The sequence below is a fragment of the Oncorhynchus mykiss genome, chromosome 2 (genome assembly GCF_013265735.2).
Source record: "Oncorhynchus mykiss isolate Arlee chromosome 2, USDA_OmykA_1.1, whole genome shotgun sequence".
Lineage (NCBI taxonomy): Eukaryota > Metazoa > Chordata > Actinopteri > Salmoniformes > Salmonidae > Oncorhynchus > Oncorhynchus mykiss.
Genome location: NC_048566.1, coordinates 13,854,359 through 13,871,841, shown reverse-complemented (window position 1 = coordinate 13,871,841; position 17,483 = coordinate 13,854,359). Strand labels below are relative to the sequence as shown.

General features: G+C 44.1%; 1 protein-coding gene across 2 annotated transcripts in view; it reads left to right on the top strand.

Annotated features, from left to right (window-relative positions):
• LOC110535394 (copine-4) overlaps positions 1 to 17,483 on the top strand; it is an 86,098-nt gene that overhangs the window by 42,535 nt on the left and 26,080 nt on the right. For both annotated transcript variants that reach the window (XM_036962016.1, XM_036962010.1), the window contains exons 3-8: positions 770 to 949; positions 2,292 to 2,363; positions 5,850 to 5,924; positions 10,769 to 10,852; positions 10,937 to 11,026; positions 17,346 to 17,444. In XM_036962016.1, the coding sequence (XP_036817911.1) occupies positions 770 to 949; positions 2,292 to 2,363; positions 5,850 to 5,924; positions 10,769 to 10,852; positions 10,937 to 11,026; positions 17,346 to 17,444 (600 nt within the window). The remainder of the gene's footprint in view (positions 1 to 769; positions 950 to 2,291; positions 2,364 to 5,849; positions 5,925 to 10,768; positions 10,853 to 10,936; positions 11,027 to 17,345; positions 17,445 to 17,483) is intronic.

The window sequence follows — 17,483 nt, the reverse complement described above, 5'->3', positions numbered from 1 at the left end:
GCCATGTAGTTCTGGGCTGATCCCTCACCTTCCTCATGATCATTGATGCCCCACGAGGTGAGATCTTGCTTGGAGCCCCAGACCGAGGGTGATTGACCGTCATCTTGAACTTCTTCCATTTTCTAATAATTGAGCCAACAGTTGTTGCCTTCTCACCAAGCTGCTTGTCTATTGTCCTGTAGCCCATCCCAGCCTTGTGCAGGTCTTTATCCCTGATGTCCTTACACAGCTCTCTGGTCTTGGCCATTGTGGAGAGGTTGGAATCTGTTTGATTGAGTGTGTGGACAGGTGTCTTTTATACAGGTAACGAGTTCAAACAGGTGCAGTTAATACAGGTAATGAGTGGAGAACAGGAGGGATTCTTAAAGAAAAATGAACAGGATTGTGAGAGCCGGAATTCTTACTGGTTGGTAGGTGATCAAATACTTATGTCATGCAATAAAATGCTAATTAATCTGGATTTGGGTGAAGGAGAAGTGGTAGGGCAGGGGGTTCCGTAGGTTTTGTTTTGTAGTCAATGTATACAGAGGAGGGCGGAAGCAAGCTGTCCTCCGTCTACACCATGGTGCAAACAGTGTATTTTAATTAATTATTTGGTGACGTGAATATATTTAGTTTAAAGTGATAACTTTTTAGATGTTTCGCTATTTTATTTATTTCTGAAATTCAATGAGGATGATGGCCCTCCCCGTCCTCCTCTGAGGAGCCTCCAATGGAATAAACCCACTGGGCACACACACTCTCTCTCTCTCTCTCTCTCTCTCTGCAGGTTGACAGGACAGAGGTGATCCGTAGCTCCATAAGCCCCACCTTTTCTAAAGTCTTCACCGTGGACTTCTACTTTGAGGAAGTACAGCGGCTACGTTACGAGCTCTATGACATCAGCAGCAATCACAACGGCATCAAGGAGGCTGACTTTCTGGGGGCCATGGAGTGCACACTGGGACAGGTGTGTTCTCACGGCAATGCCACATTAACTCCGACACGCTATCTCTGACACAATGCTAAGTGCTAAGTGCTAATGCTGGACGAGCTGAACTTAGAGACCATTAAAAGCAGTTAGCAGAGGCTTTTTAGTAGACCCAGTGAGACTGTTTACTCAAGAAAGACAACACCTACCTCTCACCCTCCCTCTCTGCACGGGTCATTTCCTGTAACGTAAAAAAACAAGCGAGTTAAGTGGTTTAGTGGCAGTTGGTCGGGCAGTGTAGCGTGTTTTTATATCAACCCTTTTCACCGGCAAAAAGGAGCTCTCTGTAACGTTTGCATACAGTCAGTCTCCAATAAAATTACATGCCACGTGCAAATAGCGATAAGGCACGTAATGAAATAATCCCACAGACTTGCATTAAGAGTGTTTTGCTACATGCAGCTGTCGGCTGAAACAGTTGGCGTCCGGTACGCCAGCGGGCCTGGAATGTTTGAGCCTTCTGAGCCTCTCTCTGGTATTATTGTGTGTCTATGCCAACAGCAAATGATTCTTCCCCACCACTGCTGACACATGGTTCATAGGCCCTGCTATCTTCATCTAGTTGTACTGAGGAATTCTCCAGAAACTAATTTTATGTTTTATGAATTGCAGTATTTAGTTTGAGTTTGATCCAAGTTTCAAAGTACCACTCTCTGCCTCCCTCTCTCCCCCCCCCCCCCCCTCTCTCTCTCTCTCTCTCTCTCTCTCTCTCTCTCTCTATCTCTCTGTCTTTTCCCTCTGACTCCTGGGAGATGTTCATATGGATGAGCTGTTCATTTTGTTCCACTCTGTTGTATCTACAAGGAGACGGTGGGACTGTGGGCACATCTCAATGCAAATAAGAGGCATCATTTAGAAACACCTTATATTGTGAATAGGATTCGCCAAGGGTTTTTACTGTATTTCTACAGTTTGACTTCATATTTTATTCTCAAAATCATCCAATAGACCTACTGTACCATGCAAAAATTCCAGCATTGAGAATTTACTGAGAGGGCTTTGAACCTTTACAAAGACTCTCACATTGCATCTTACTTGCATAATGTGGAAAGCCTCACAGCATCCAATTATTTTATGGCATCTTTCCAGCATGTGTTTATGGCAAAACTTCTCATCAGAACTCCCCAACCTCACCCTATACAACCACACTCTCTTTTCCTTCAGACATTTGTGCAAAACTCTTCATTTTTTTCTTTCTTTATTTTTGACTGCCTGTGATTCCCTCGTCCCAGTTTCCCCTCTCTGGTTCTCCTGAGTTGCTGTGTTGTTGATGTGAGGCACCGAGTCAGGGGAGTCTCACCTCTTATCTCTCTCCAAACAGATTGTGTCCCAGAGGAAGCTCACCAAACCACTGCTCAAACAGGGCAGCACAGTGAGCAAGTCCTTCATCATGGTAAGTCTGTCACCTAGCTCCCTCTCTCTCTCTAGCTTTCTGTCTGTCTGTCTGTCTGTCTGTCTGTCTGTCTAAAGCACAGCAAAGGTAACTAATCATTACTCATCACGAACTGATTTGAGAGACTAGTCAAGGATCATTTCACCTCAACCTTACCTACCACCCTAGAGCCACTTCAATTTGCTTACTGCCCCAATAGATCCACAAACGATGCAATCACCATCACTCTGCACACTGCCCTATCCAATCTGGACAAGAGGAATACCTGTGTAAGAATGCTGTTTATTGACTACAGCTCAGCATTCAACACCATAGTACCCTCCAAGCTCGTCATTAAGCCTGAGGCCCTGGTCTGAACCCCGTCCTGTGCAACTGGGTCCTGAACTTCCTGACGGGCCGCCCCCAGGTGGTAAAGGTAGGAAACATCACCTCCACTCCGCTGATCCTCAACAAGGGTGAGTGCGTGCTCAGCCCCCTCCTGTACTCCCTGTTCACCCATGACTGCATGGCCAAGCACGCATCCAACTCAATCATCAAATTTGTAGACAACACAACACTAGTAGGCTTAATTACCAACGATGATGAGACTGTCTACGGGGAGGAGATGTGGACTATGGGAGTGTGGTGCCTGGAAAACAACCTCTCACTCAACATCAACAAAACAAAGGAGATGATCATGGACTTCAGGAAACAGCAGAGGGTGCACCCCCCTATCTACATCGACGGGACAGCAGTGGAGAATGTGGAAAGCTTCAAGTTCCTTGGCGTACACATCACTGACGAACTGAAATGGACCACCCACACAGACAGTGTGGTGAAGAAGGCGCAACAGCGCCTCTTCAACCTCAGGAGGCTAAAGAAATATGTCTTGTCACCTAAAACCCTCACAAACTTTTACAGATGCACAATTGAAAGCATCCAGTCGGGCTGTATCAACGCTTGGTATGGGAACTGCACCGCCCGCAACCGCAAGGCTCTCCAGAGGGTGGTGCGGTCTGCCCAACGCATCACCGGGGACAAACTACCCGCCCTCCAGGACACCTACGGCACCCGATGTCACAGGAATGCCAAAAAGATCATCAAGGACATCAACCACCCGATCCACTGCCTGTTCACCCCTCTATCATCCAGAAGGCGAGGTCAGTACAGGTGCATCAAAGCGGGGACCGAGGGACTGAAAAACAGCTTCTATCTCAAGGCCATCAGACTGTTAAACAGCCATCACTAGCACATTAGAGGCTGCTGCCTATAGTTATAAACTAGAAATCCCTGGCCACTTTAAGTAATGGAAAACTAATAATGTTTACATATCTAGCATTACTCATCTCATTTGTACTGTATATACTGTATTCTATACTGTTCTACGGTATCTCATTCACTTAATGTCACGAGTCCGACCGAGGGTGTTTCCCCTTCCCGGGCGGGTGGCGCTCGGCGGTCGTCGTCACCGGCCTATTAGCTGCCATTGATTGTCTTTCCTCCCACTCCTTGTATGTTTAGTGGTAGCACCTGTTTATGTTTAATTAGTTTGTCTTTATTAGACAGCCGGCCCGCCTGGTTGTTGTGCGGGATTATTTCAATGTAACCTTCGGCTCTGTTGTAAGAGGTACGTGTTAGTGCCTGGTCGTGAGTTTTTCCATTGTACATTTTGATTCCCTGTGTTTGGGAACGTAACTTTTGTGAGCACCCTGTGGTGCGTTGGTGCTATTAAAAGACGCACAGCATTGAACTCTTTGTCTCCTGCATTTGACTCCACACCCACGACACCCGGAGCCTTACACTTAATAATGTTTACATTTTAACTAGCATTACTCATCTCATATGTATATACTGTATTCTATACTATTCTACGGTATCTCATTCACTTAACAATGGTTACATTTTAACTAGCATTACTCATCTCATATGTATATACTGTTTTCTATACTATTCTACTGGATCTTAGTCCGTTCCGCTCTGACATCGCTCGTCTGTATGTATATAGTCTTAATTCATTCCATTTGTGTGTATTGGGTATATGTTGTGTAATTTGTTATATATTACTTGTTAGATATTACTGCACTATCGGAGCTAGAAGCACAAGCATTACGCTACACCCACAATAACATCTGCTAATCAGGTGTCTGTGACCAATACAATTTGATTTGATTTGATTTGAGAAGCCTACCACCTAATCTAAATTCAAATATGACCAGGCAAACTTTAATTCAGATACGGGAGTTATTTTTTACACTTTCTGAGTTTGGTGTAGAGTAGCATCTGAACTTAACCAATAGATATGCATGCATGTGTCTGTTTGAGATGAACATACATATCGTTTTGTTTCTGAAGCACATTGCCTGTTTGCTTATGCATGGAAAATAACCTATTTTAACAAAGGTATCAAGGCATTCTCAATAGTGTAAATCACACAAACACACACACACACACACACACACACGCACACGTATACACACACACACACGCACACGCACATGTATACACACACACACACACACACACACACACACACACACACACACACGCACACGCACACGCACACGCACACGCACACGCACACGCACACACACACACACACACACACAATAGTTCTATATAAAGAGAGAACTAAATAGAGCGGTATCTCAAGGTCATTATGAAAAACGAGCTCCCAGCAGAAAGAAACTAACATCAGTGTCAATAGGACTTATATTAGACCAGATGAGGAGTGATTCCACAGTATTTCATATCTAAACAGTTGACAAATACATATGAATCTGGAGGCAGATACAGAACAAAGTATGAAAGACAATATGCCTGTCATGTGTTTTACTACAATGATTACAAGTTCACTATTTCATTCATAAACAGAACTTTGTTCTGGTTTCTGGTTATAACCAGGGTGTGTGTGAATATTAGAACCAGGTGTGTGTGAATATTAGAACCAGGTGTGTGTGAATATTAGAACCAGGTGTGTGTGAATATTAGAACCAGGTGTGTGTGAATATTAGAACCAGGTGTGTGAATATTAGAACCAGGTGTGTGTGAATATTAGATCCAGGTGTGTGTGAATATTAGATCCAGGTGTGTGTGAATATTAGAACCAGGTGTGTGAATATTAGAACCAGGTGTGTGTGAATATTAGAACCAGGTGTGTGAATATTAGATCCAGGTGTGTGTGAATATTAGATCCAGGTGTGTGAATATCAGAACCAGGTGTGTGTGAATATTAGAACCATGTGTGTGAATATTAGAACCAGTTGTGTGTGAATATTAGATCCAGGTGTTTGTGAATATTAGAACCAGGTGTGTGTGAATATTAGATCCAGGTGTGTGTGAATATTAGAACCAGGTGTGTGTGAATATTAGATCCAGGTGTGTGTGAATATTAGAACCAGGTGTGTGTGAACATTAGATCCAGATGTGTGAATATTAGAACCAGGTGTGTGAATATTAGAACCAGGTGTGTGTGAATATTAGATCCAGGTGTGTGTTATGTACCTGCAGGTCACCGCCGAGGAGCTGACAGGGAATGATGATTATGTGGAACTTTCTTTCAGTGCCAGGAAACTTGACGACAAGGTAAGGTTGCAACGCTACAGAACATGTTTAATTTGTGCTCGTTAATTGATTATGAATGCATTACATTATTGTATATCCTCTCCATTAACCATGGCATCAACTGGTCTCAGAACAGTGATTATACACATAGAGCTATGCTTCAAGGGCAAAATCCCATCAGATGAATAATTACAACAGAAACACATTAGATACAGAGAACCAATCCCTCCTCAATGAGGATCTATGATCCACCCAACTCCCCATCTCAGTCTCTCCTGCTGTGTTTGTGGTTCTGGCTCACACAGATGGGGAGATAAGAAAGGAGAGAGAGCAGAGGTGTGTGTGGTGTGTTTGTGGTTAAGTCAAAGAGATGTTTTTAAGTCTCCTGGTGTCTTTCTCAGCCCCAGTGTATCTCTAATCACAGTCTAATTTAAATGAGTTAATCTCCACTAAATGGAAGATGCTGTGTGTGTGTGTGTGTGTGTGTGTGTGTGTGTGTGTGTGTGTGTGTGTGTGTGTGTGTGTGTGTGTGTGTGTGTGTGTGTGTGTGTGTGTGTGTGTGTGTGTGTCCGCCTTCAACTGAAATAAGTTTTCCCTCACCACAGGTGCTAAAGTACATTATTCCAGCACTAAACTGCAAATCAGCATTGCATCTGCAGGGAGAAATGTAATCAATCAAAGCGATGTGCTCTTAACTTTCCCATCAGTATCCTATCAGTAAGAATCGTGTTTATAAATGATTGATTTCATGTTTTAGGAACTGCAGATTTCTTCTGATCAGCAGGTGTTTTGAGGGGATTTTTCTCCTGGAGCATCCAGTCAAGTTGATTGTAGTACTAGGATCAGACATCAGGTGTGCCTAACCAGACCAGGATATGTCATGACCATTGCTGGCCCCAATTCAAATCAAATCAAAGTGTATTTGTCACGTGTGCCGTAGACCTTACAGTGAAATGCTTACTTCCAAGCCCTAACCAACAGTGCAATTTTTAAGTAAAAAATAGGTATTAGGTAAACAATAGATCGGTAAAGAAATTTAAAAAACAGTCAACTGACAGTGAAAATAACAGTAGCGAGGCTGTATACAGGGGTACAGAGTCCATGTGTGGGGGCACCGGATAGTCTGGCTAATTAAGGTAATATATACATGTAGGTATAGTTAAAGTGACTATGCATAGATGATAAACAGAGAGTAGCAGCAGCGTAAAAAGAGGCGTTGGGGGAGGGGACACACAATGCAGATGGTCTGGGTAGCCATTTGATTACCGGTTCAGGAGTCTTATGGCTTGGGGGTGAAAGCTGTTTAGAAGCCTCTTGCACCAAGACTTGGCGCTCCAGTACCATTTGCCATGTGGTAGAAGAGAGAGCAGTCTATGACTGGGGTGGCTGGGGTCTTTTTACAATTTTTAGGGACTTCTTCTGACACCACCTGGTGTAGAGGTCCTGGATGGCTGGCAGCTTAGCCCCAGTGATGTACTAGGCTGTTCACACTACACTCTGTAGTGCCATGCGATTGGAGGCAGAGCAGTTGCCGTACCAGGCAGTGATGCAACCATGCTCTCGATGTTGCAGCTGTAGAACCTTTTGAGGATCTGAGGACCCATACCAAATATTTTCAGTCTCTTGGGGGGGAAAGGTTTTCACGACTATCTTGGTGTGTTTGGACCATTCAAGTTGGTTGGTGATGTGGACACCAAGGAACTTGAAGCTCTCAACCTGCTCCACTACAGCCCCCTCGATGAGAATGAGGGCGTCCTCGGTCCTCCTTTTCCTGTAGTCCAAAATCATCTCCTTTGTCTTGATTATATTGAGGGATAAGTTGTTATTCTGGTACCACCCGGCCAGGTGTCTCCCCATAGGCTGTCTTGTTGTTGTCGGTGATCAGGCCTACCACTGTTGTGTCGTCTGCAAACTTAATTATGGTGTTGGAGTCGTGTCTGGCCATGCAGTCATGGGTGAACAGGGAGTACAGGAGGGGACTGAGCACACACCCCTGAGGTGCTCCAGTATTGAGGATCAGTGTGTCAGATGTGTTGCTACCTACCCTTACCACCTCTGGGCGGCCCGTCAGGAAGTCCAGGACCCAGTTGCAGAGGGAGGTGTTTAGTCCCAGGATCCTTAGCTTAGTGATGAGCTTTGAGGGCACTATGGTGTTGAACGCTGAGCTGTAGTCAATGAATAGTATTCTCACGTAGGTGTTTATTTTGTCCAGGTGGGAAAGGGCAATGTGGAGTACAATAGAGATTGCATCATCTGTGGATCTTTTTGAGCGTTATGCAAATCGGAGTGGGTCTAGGGTTTCTGGGATAATGGTGTTAATGTGAGCCATTACCAGCCTAGCACTCACGGCTACGGACTTGAGTGCTACGGGTCTGTGGTCATTTAGGCAGGTTGCCTTCGTGTTCTTGGGCACAGAGACTATGGTGGTCTGCTTGAAACATGTTGGTATTACAGACTCAATCAGGGACATGTTGAAAATGTCAGTGAAGACACCTGCCAGTTGGTCAACACATGCCTTGCCAGCGGCCTTACTCACATCGGCTACCTCAGTGTTGCCTCAGTGTTGCTTGCCTCGAAGCGAGCATAGAAGTGATTTAGCTCGTCTGGTAGGTTCGTGTCACTGGACAGCTCGCGGCTGTGCTTCCATTTGTAGTCTGTAATAGTTTGCAGGCCCTGCCACACCCGATGAGCATCGGAGCCAGTGTAGTACGATTCAATTTTAGTCCTTTATTGGCGCTTTACCTGTCTGATGGTTCGTCGTAGCAGGATTTCTTATAAGCTTCCAGGTTATAGTTCCGCACCTACCCTTTAGCTCAGTGGGAATGTTGTCTGTAATCCATGGCTTCTGGTTGGGCTATGTATGCACTTTCACTGTGGAGACGACTTCCTCGATGCACTTTTTGATAAAGCCAGTGACTGATGTGGTGTACTCCTCAATGCCATTGGAAGAATCCCGGAACATGTTCCAGTCTGTGATAGCAAAACAGTCCTGTAGTTTAGCATCTGCTTTATCTGGCTGCTTTTTTAATAGACCGAGTCACTGGTGCTTCCTGCTTTAGTTTTTGCTTGTCGGCAGGGATCAGGAGGATAGAATTATGGTCAAATTTGCCAAAGGAGGGCGAGGGAGAGCTTTGTACGCGTCTCTGTGTGTGGAGTAAAGGTGATCTAGAATTTTTTCCCCCTCTGGTTGACATATAACATGCTGATAGAAATGAGGTAAAATGGATTAATGTTTCCCTGCATTTAAGTCCCCGGCCACTAGAAGCTTCTGGGTGAGCAGTTTCCTGTTTTCTTATTACCTTATACAGCTGACTGAGTGCAGTCTTAGTGCCAGCATCCGTCTGTGGTGGTAAATAAACAGCCACACAAAATATAGATGAACACTATCATGAGATACTCCACTTCAGGCGAGCAAAATATAGAGACTTCCTTAGATTTCGTGCACCAGCTGTTGTTTACTAATATACACAGACCACCCTCGTCTTCGGAGTGTGCTGTTCTATCTAGCCAGTGCAGCGTATATCCCACCTACCGAAGGTGGCTCCCCTTCCTGTTCGGGTGGCGCTTGGCGGTCGTCGTCACCGGCCTACTAGCTGCCACTGATCCCTTTTCCCCCTTTTCTGTTTTTTGGTTGCACCTGTGTTTAGTTTAGGTTAATTGGTTGGGCTTTATTTACCAGCCGGCCCGCCTGCTGGTTGTGCAGGATTATTTTCAGTGTACCTGTGTACACGGCTGTATGTCACGGTGGTCCATGTGTTTGGATTTTGCTGGACTGTTTAAGTCCCCCGTGTTTGGGGCATTTGTTAGGGATGGCGTCTGTTCACTGTTGTGGTGCATTAAAAAGTAGCGCTACCCTGAACTCTCTGCTTCCTGCGCCTGACTTCTTTCCCACTACACCCCGGGCGTTACAACCAGCTGAATGTTATCCATGTCGTCATTCAGCCACGATTTGGTGAAACACAAGATATTACAGTTTTTGATGTCCTGTTGGTAGGATATTTGTGATCGTACGTCTAATGTGATCGTGATCGTACGTCTAATCATCGTCTAATTTATTGTTCAATGATTGTACGTTGGCAAGTAATACTGATGGTGAGGGCAGATTTCCCACTCGCCGTTGGCGGATCCTTACAAGGCACCTCTCCCTATGTCCTCTATACCTGCGTCTCTTTCTCTTTCCAATGACCGGGATTTTGAAGTACATCCTGTGCGTCCTGCTTGTTGAAGAAATGCAATCTGCAATTTGACATTTCTACTTGTTGTTCAAAAGTGTTGAGAACAATCTGTGATTTTCTACTTCCCAGTGCTGCTCTTATTAGATAAGTCAAAGTACCAAGACAATTTGAAAGGCGTCTTAGCTGTATACTGTAACGAGTTACAACCTCAGGGTCTGGAGTATTGTATGAGGTACAGTATTTCTTCAGCTAATTTAGCTGTTCAGGAGTTTTGGCACCCGTCTAGGGAGTTACCAGAGATAACCCTCCTACAGATTGCATCACAGCTCAGCTCTATGAATCAATGAACAGGAAGGAGAAAGACCAGCCTCACAGGAAGAGATATAGTGGCAGAGAGTTAGTTAGATGTCAGTACAGTATATCCTATGTGTAATATATATTCCATGTAGATTACCTATACACATACAGGAGCGTTTGTAGAGGACCTCAGTGTGTTGTTGACTTTGATAAATGCATGAATTTGGACAACATGGCAACCATCTTCCGCACAACAACGTTAGGTATTTTATTGACCACTTTCACAGTTTTAGGGCCAAAGCGGTTGGGAGGGAAATATTGCAATCCCTCAGCATGGCATTAAGATGGTAGTTGATGTATTTCTGAAAGCCCACCATGTATCTCTCTGTGCAGGACTTTTTTAGCAAATCAGACCCTTTCCTGGAGATCTTCAGGATGAACGATGACGACACGCTACAGCTTGTGCACAGAACAGAGGTAAAACCAGCAGTCGTTTTGTTCAAACAGATCCATCCAATTGCTTTAGCTTATTTCCATTTCTCTTTCCTGTTTCACTCACAGACTGTTATGAACAACCTTAACCCGGTGTGGAAAACCTTCAAGACTTCCCTGAATTCCCTCTGCAGTGGAGACCATGACCGGCCTCTAAAGGTATAGACGTGTGTGTCTGATTGATTGTATGTATGTATGTATGTGCTTGGCTCTATGTCTTCTCGCCAGCCCAGGGGACCTGATTGTGCACTTTTGCCACAGTAGTGGACTGACTGGCAGGTGAGCAATACTGATTTCAGCACCATGGCCTCAATCCTATGAGGGGTTTGTCTACTAGAGTCAGGAGGGAGTGCTAGACTAAGGAGGAAGGGGATTCTCTATAGCAGGGGTATTCAACTCTTATCCCTGGTTTTCTGTTCTACTTGATAATTAATACCACCCACCTGGTGTCCCAGGTCTAAATCAGTCCCTGATTGGTCTCTCTCTCCTTCCCTCTATTTTTCATTTCCTCCTCTCCAGTCAATCAGTCCCTGATTAGAGGGGAACAATGTAAAAATGAACTGGCATCGAGGTTCAGAGTTGAGTTTGAGGGCTCTCTAGACGAGTCATTTGTGGCTTGGCCTGATCATACAGGACCAAGACGGGGGACGTCTATTAGACCAGGGGAGTGGAAAGAGAGAGACTCTCAAACGCCCCGCCCCCACCACCTTTATAACTCCTCCTCTTTCCTCCCTCTCGTGTTCTCTTTCAGCCCCCCTCCTTCTGTCTCACATGGTCAGCATCTTCCCCTTTTTGCCTTTATTGCCTCGTGTGTGTGCTTGTTTGTGTGTGTGTGTATTATTGCCTTTTCCCCCCTTTCTAACTCCCTGGCATTACTAAATCATTAAACTACAGTTAGTCTAATGAGCGCCTGAAGGGCCTGCTCTAAACAAATAAGACTTTCTCATTAAACATTTAGGCACCAACAATGAGCTGCAGCAGTGTCTCATTGTGTTTAGGGGCACTGAGTCTCTCTCTCTCTCTCTCTTTCTCTCTCTCCTTCCCTCTATTCTTCATTCCCTCCTCTCCAGTCAAGGAGATAGAGAGGGTGGTGCGGAGGTGGGAGGAGGTTAAGCTGTCGCTGCCCCCACCCCCAACTCCCTCCCACCTACTTCTTGTCCCAATCCCTCCATGTTACCAATCACACCTCTCCTCTCCATCCCAAGATTTCAATCAGCCCCAGTTGCCACGGTGGTGCTCTTTAGGGGTATGAGTGATGAGGTCACTGTAGGGTTGGATGTGTGTTGGTGGGGCCAACAGCAATTAACCCCAGGGCAGGAAATGACATGGAGCTAAAGAGATCATTCACATTTAAACGTTGAAGGCTAAGAAACTGTCTGACCATATTGCTACCAATATTAACTGCACCCACGGTATCAGCAAACCTTTTTGAAATAAATATTCAAATTATACAGAGCCACTGCTTAACAACTAGTGGTTTCAGGGAAAGAGCTTCCTGTTTGTCTGTTGGGATTGGTCATCCAGTGGGACATGGTGAGTCCTATACTGTCTTGCCCACTAGCACCATAATAGTAGCACATAATAGTAACATCATAATAGTAACATCATAATAGTAACATCATAATAGTAACATCATAATGGTAGACCATAATGGTAGCATCATAATAGTAACATCATAATAGTAACATCATAATAGTAACATCATAATAGTAACATCATAATAGTAACATCATAATAGTAACATCATAATTGTAGATCATAATGGTAGCATCATAATGGTAGACCATAATGGTAGCATCATAATAGTAACATCATAATAGTAACATCATAATCGTAACATCATAATAGTAACATCATAATAGTAACATCATAATAGTAGCATCATAATAGTAGATCATAATGGTAGCATCATAATGGTAGACCATAATGGTAGCATCATAATAGTAACATCATAATAGTAGCATCATAATAGTAGCATCATAATAGTAACATCATAATAGTAACATCATAATAGTAACATCATAATAGTAACATCATAATAGTAACATCATAATAGTAGCACCATGATAGTAGACCATAATGGTAGCATCATAATGGTAGCATCATAATAGTAGACCATAATGGTAGCATCATAATAGTAGACCATAATGGTAGCATCATAATAGTAGACCATAATGTAGCATCATAATAGTAGCATCATAATGGTAGACCATAATGGTAGCATCATAATAGTAGACCATAATGGTAGCATCATAATAGTAGACCATAATGTAGAATCATAGGGGTAGCTCATTTAGAACGTCAGGGAACGCTATATTTGAAGCACGGCTAGTAATGGTGACTATTGGACCCAACAGTGTTATTGCTGGAAAGTACAGACACATCAGCGAGCAGCAAAGAGCATTGTTCCCAACAACCATCAATGGACAGATAATATTCATCCATACCCTCCTTACACAAAACGAAGACCTTTGCCAGCCAGGGCTATCTAAAAGTAATGCTAAATTATACAAATCTGTGAAATAGAACGGTCAGCTAAACTAACACATTGTGACAGTATGTAAATGCTTAGAAAGGAGGGTGGTAGGCCTATCTCTTCCTTTGGGTCTCAGTCATCATCTTATTGAAATGTGATAAGTTCTTTGAAGTTCTTTAGTAATTTCAACTGCACACTTGAGTTGAGAATATCTAGAATCCATACAGTAGATGATGTCAGTGTTCTGATATCGAAGCAGAGATTCCATATGACCCAGCTCTTCTAGTTCTGTCTAGTTAATGAGGGAAGCTAATGGTTTTGGATGAAAGTCCCGCCCTCCCCTTCAACCTCTCTGCCCCCTGAATATCACTTCTTGTTAATTGGACAGCTACCCAATTGGTTGAGCCTTTCACCAGAGGAAAAGAGAGTCATGTAGAAAAGACACCAATTTAGCCCTCCTTGCCAAGCCCAATGAGGAGTCTCACCGTCTACCTGGTGGGGTATCTGGATGGAGCTGAGAGACAGGGCCTTTAAAGGGGAATGACCCTCTTGTCCTTGCAGTATTCATGGTTACTTAAGGAGGGAAAGTGGGGTTGCTGTGGAGAGAGATGCGGATGGCTGACAAGCATGTGTCAAAGTCCTTCTGATCCCTTTAATCCAGTGTCAGATTTCCATTCCATGACCGAGTGTGTGTGGGGTGTGGATGGATATGTGTTAGGGGTGTGGATGGATATGTGTTAGGGGCATGGATGGATATGTGTTAGGGGTGTGGATGGATGTGTGTTAGGGGTGTGGATGGATATGTGTTAGGGGTGTGGATGGATATGTGTTAGGGGTGTGGATGGATATGTGTTAGGGGTGTGGATGGATATGTGTTAGGGGTGTGGATGGATATGTGTTAGGGGTGTGGATGGATATGTGTTAGGGGTGTGGGTGGATATGTGTTAGGGGTGTGGATGGATATGTGTTAGGGGTGTGGGTGGGTGGATGTTTATTAGGGGTGTGGATGGATATGTGTTAGGGGTGTGGATGGATATGTGTTAGGGGTGTGGATGGATATGTGTTAGGGGTGTGGATGGATATGTGTTAGGGGTGTGGGTGGGTGGATGTGTGTTATGGGGTGTGGGTGGATTTGGGTGGATGTGTGGGTGGATATGTGTTAGGGGTGTGGGTGGATGTGTGGGTGGATGTGTGGGTGGATGTGTGTTAGGGGTGTGGGTGGATGTGTGGGTGGATATGTGTTAGGGGTGTGGGTGGATGTGTGGGTGGATGTGTGTTAGGGGTGTGGGTGGATGTGTGTTAGGGGTGTGGGTGGATGTGTGGGTGGATGTGTGGGTGGATGTGTGTGTGGGTTTCAGAAGCAGTGATAGTGAATGATTCCCTGTGGAGTTAATATGCCTCTAGTTTTAATGGATAATAAAATGTCTTCCCCTCCAATGGGACTTTTCACAAGATGCTGTTAATGTTAGCGCAGGTTAACCTCCTTATCACAAACTGTATAATACAAGAGCATTAATTGAACACACATTTATTAAACAGACGTTACAATGCCACGGTTCTGACACTTGACACAACCATGGATGTAGGAGGCTGTCCTGGAATTGTCACTGCAGTGAATGTGTATCATAGATGAATGTTCAGCATAGCTAATGGCCAAATGAGGGTCAGAGGTCAGTGTATTCATCCATGATCCATGTGAAACCTAGACACACACACACACACACACACACACACACACACACACACACACACACACACACACGAACAGTGGCGTCATGCAGCCATTATTTTAGAGGTATGTGAGGATGAAGACTGTGTGTGTGTGTGGGACTGGCCAGCCCCCCTCTGGAATTCTGAGGATTTAGTATTTTTCGAACAACTGAAACAGCTTGTTCCTGCAATCTAGAGCCATAATCATTATGTCTAATACTATGTACAAAAAAAAAAAAGTGAAACAGAAGCTATCTAAGCTTACCTCTTTATCTGTTCACATGTCAGTTTAATGAATGATGCACGTTGATTCTATGACAAATGTTATGCCTTAGGAGTTTAGTACAACTGCCACACTGTTACTGTACATACAGTGCATTCGGAAAGTATTCAGACCCCATTCCTTTTTCCACATTTTGTTACGTTACAGCCTTATTTTTTTTAAAATATTTAAATAAATACAGATACTCATCAACCTACACACAATACCCCATATTGACAAAGCAAAAACAGTTTTTTAGAAATGTTGCAAGTTTATTAAAAGTAAAAAACAGAAATACCTTAGTTACATAAGTATTAGGACCCTTTGCTATGAGACTCGAAATTGAGCTCAGGTGCATCCTGTTTCCATGAATTATCCTTGAGATGTTTCTACAACTTCATTGGAGTCCACCTGTGGTAAATTAAATTGATTGGACATGATTTGGAAAGGCACACACTTGTGTCCCACAGTTGACAGTGTATGTCAGAGCAAGAAACAAGCCATGAGGTCAAAGGAATTGTCCATAGAGCTCCGAGACAGGATTGTGTCGAGGCACAGATCTGGGGAAGTTTACCAAAAAATGTCTGTAGCATTGAAGGTCCCCAAGAACACAGTGTCCTCATTCTTAACCACCAAGACTCTTCCAAGAGCTGGACGCCCGGCCAAACTGAGCAATCGGGGGAGAAATGCCTTGGTCAGGGAGGTGACCAAGAACCCGATGGTGACTCTGACAGAGCTCCTGAGTTCCTCTGTAGAGATGGGAGAACCTTCCAGAAGGACAACCATCTCTGCAGCACTCCACCAATCAGGCCTTTATGGTAGAGTGGCCAGACGGAAGCCACTCCTGAGTAAAAGGCATATAAAAGCCCGATTGGAGTTTGCCAAAAGGCAGCTAAAGACTTTCAGACCATGAGAAACAAGATTCTCTGAGAAACAAGATTCTCTGGTCTGATGAAACCAAGATTGAACTCTTTAGCCTGAATGCCAAATGTCACGTCTGGCGATGAAGCATGGTGGGGGCGGCATCATGCGTTGGGGATGTTTTTCAACAACAGGGACTGGGAGACAAGCAGGATCGAGGAAAAGATGAATGGAGCACAGAGAGATCCTTGATGAAAACCTGTTCAAGAGCTCTCAGGACCTGAGACTGGGGTAAAGTTTCACCTTCCAACAGGACAACGACCCGGACAATGATTTACATACATTCCTCCTGCGAGTCCTGCCCATCACTGGCAGCAAAAATCAAATCAAACGCTGTGCATGTAACTCAACACTCTCTCTCCTCCTCAACTGACGATACTGTCTGCATGCACAAGAGTATCTAGTGACCTGCTTAGCATATCTTTGCTCGGTGGTGCACCTTGGAAGAAACCACTTACTAAGGAGAAAAGGGAGGGGGGTTGAGAGGGTACTTTTTGCCTGGTCCAGTTAGTGTTCCCCCTCTGCAAAATACCGCTGACAGATCTTTTTATAAGAAATTATGATAAAATGTGTGCTTAAAAATTAAGTGTAGGAATTCACTTAAAAATATATAATGTTAAACAAAATAAACATATACACACAAATTCAATGTTCTCTCTCTCTGTCTTATGTCAAAAGCCTTTCACATCCTCAATTCTATATTTCATGAGACTATTAAAACTCCAGCAAAGTCGCCTTACTGATTTATTAATGGAGAAGCATCACAGGGGAGTCTGCTCTAGTTCTGAAACTGGTCACAGTGAGTTGTAATGAGTGTGAACACCAGGGGAAGAGCTTTCAACCATACCAGAATCTACATGACATCACAGAGTTGGTCACATTCAGTCTGGAGATCTTGTTCAACTGCAGCATTCACAGATGGGTTTAGGTGATATGTACATATTGACACCGTAGTATTTGATCATTAACTGAAGTCACTTTTTCTAACCTACTCTTTCTCTCTTCTCATCTCCTCTCTCTCTCTCTCTCTCTCTCTCTCTCTCTCTCTCTCTCTCTCTCTCTCTCTCTCTCTCTCTCTCTCTCTCTCTCTCTCTCTCTCTCTCTCTCAGTGCACAGTGTGGGACTGGGACTCCAATGGGAAGCACGACTATATTGGTGAATATCAGGCCACATTCAAAGAGATGAGAGGGGCAATGGATGGGAGACAGGTAGGCTGTACAGGTGTTGTGCGAGTTTATAAGTGGGGT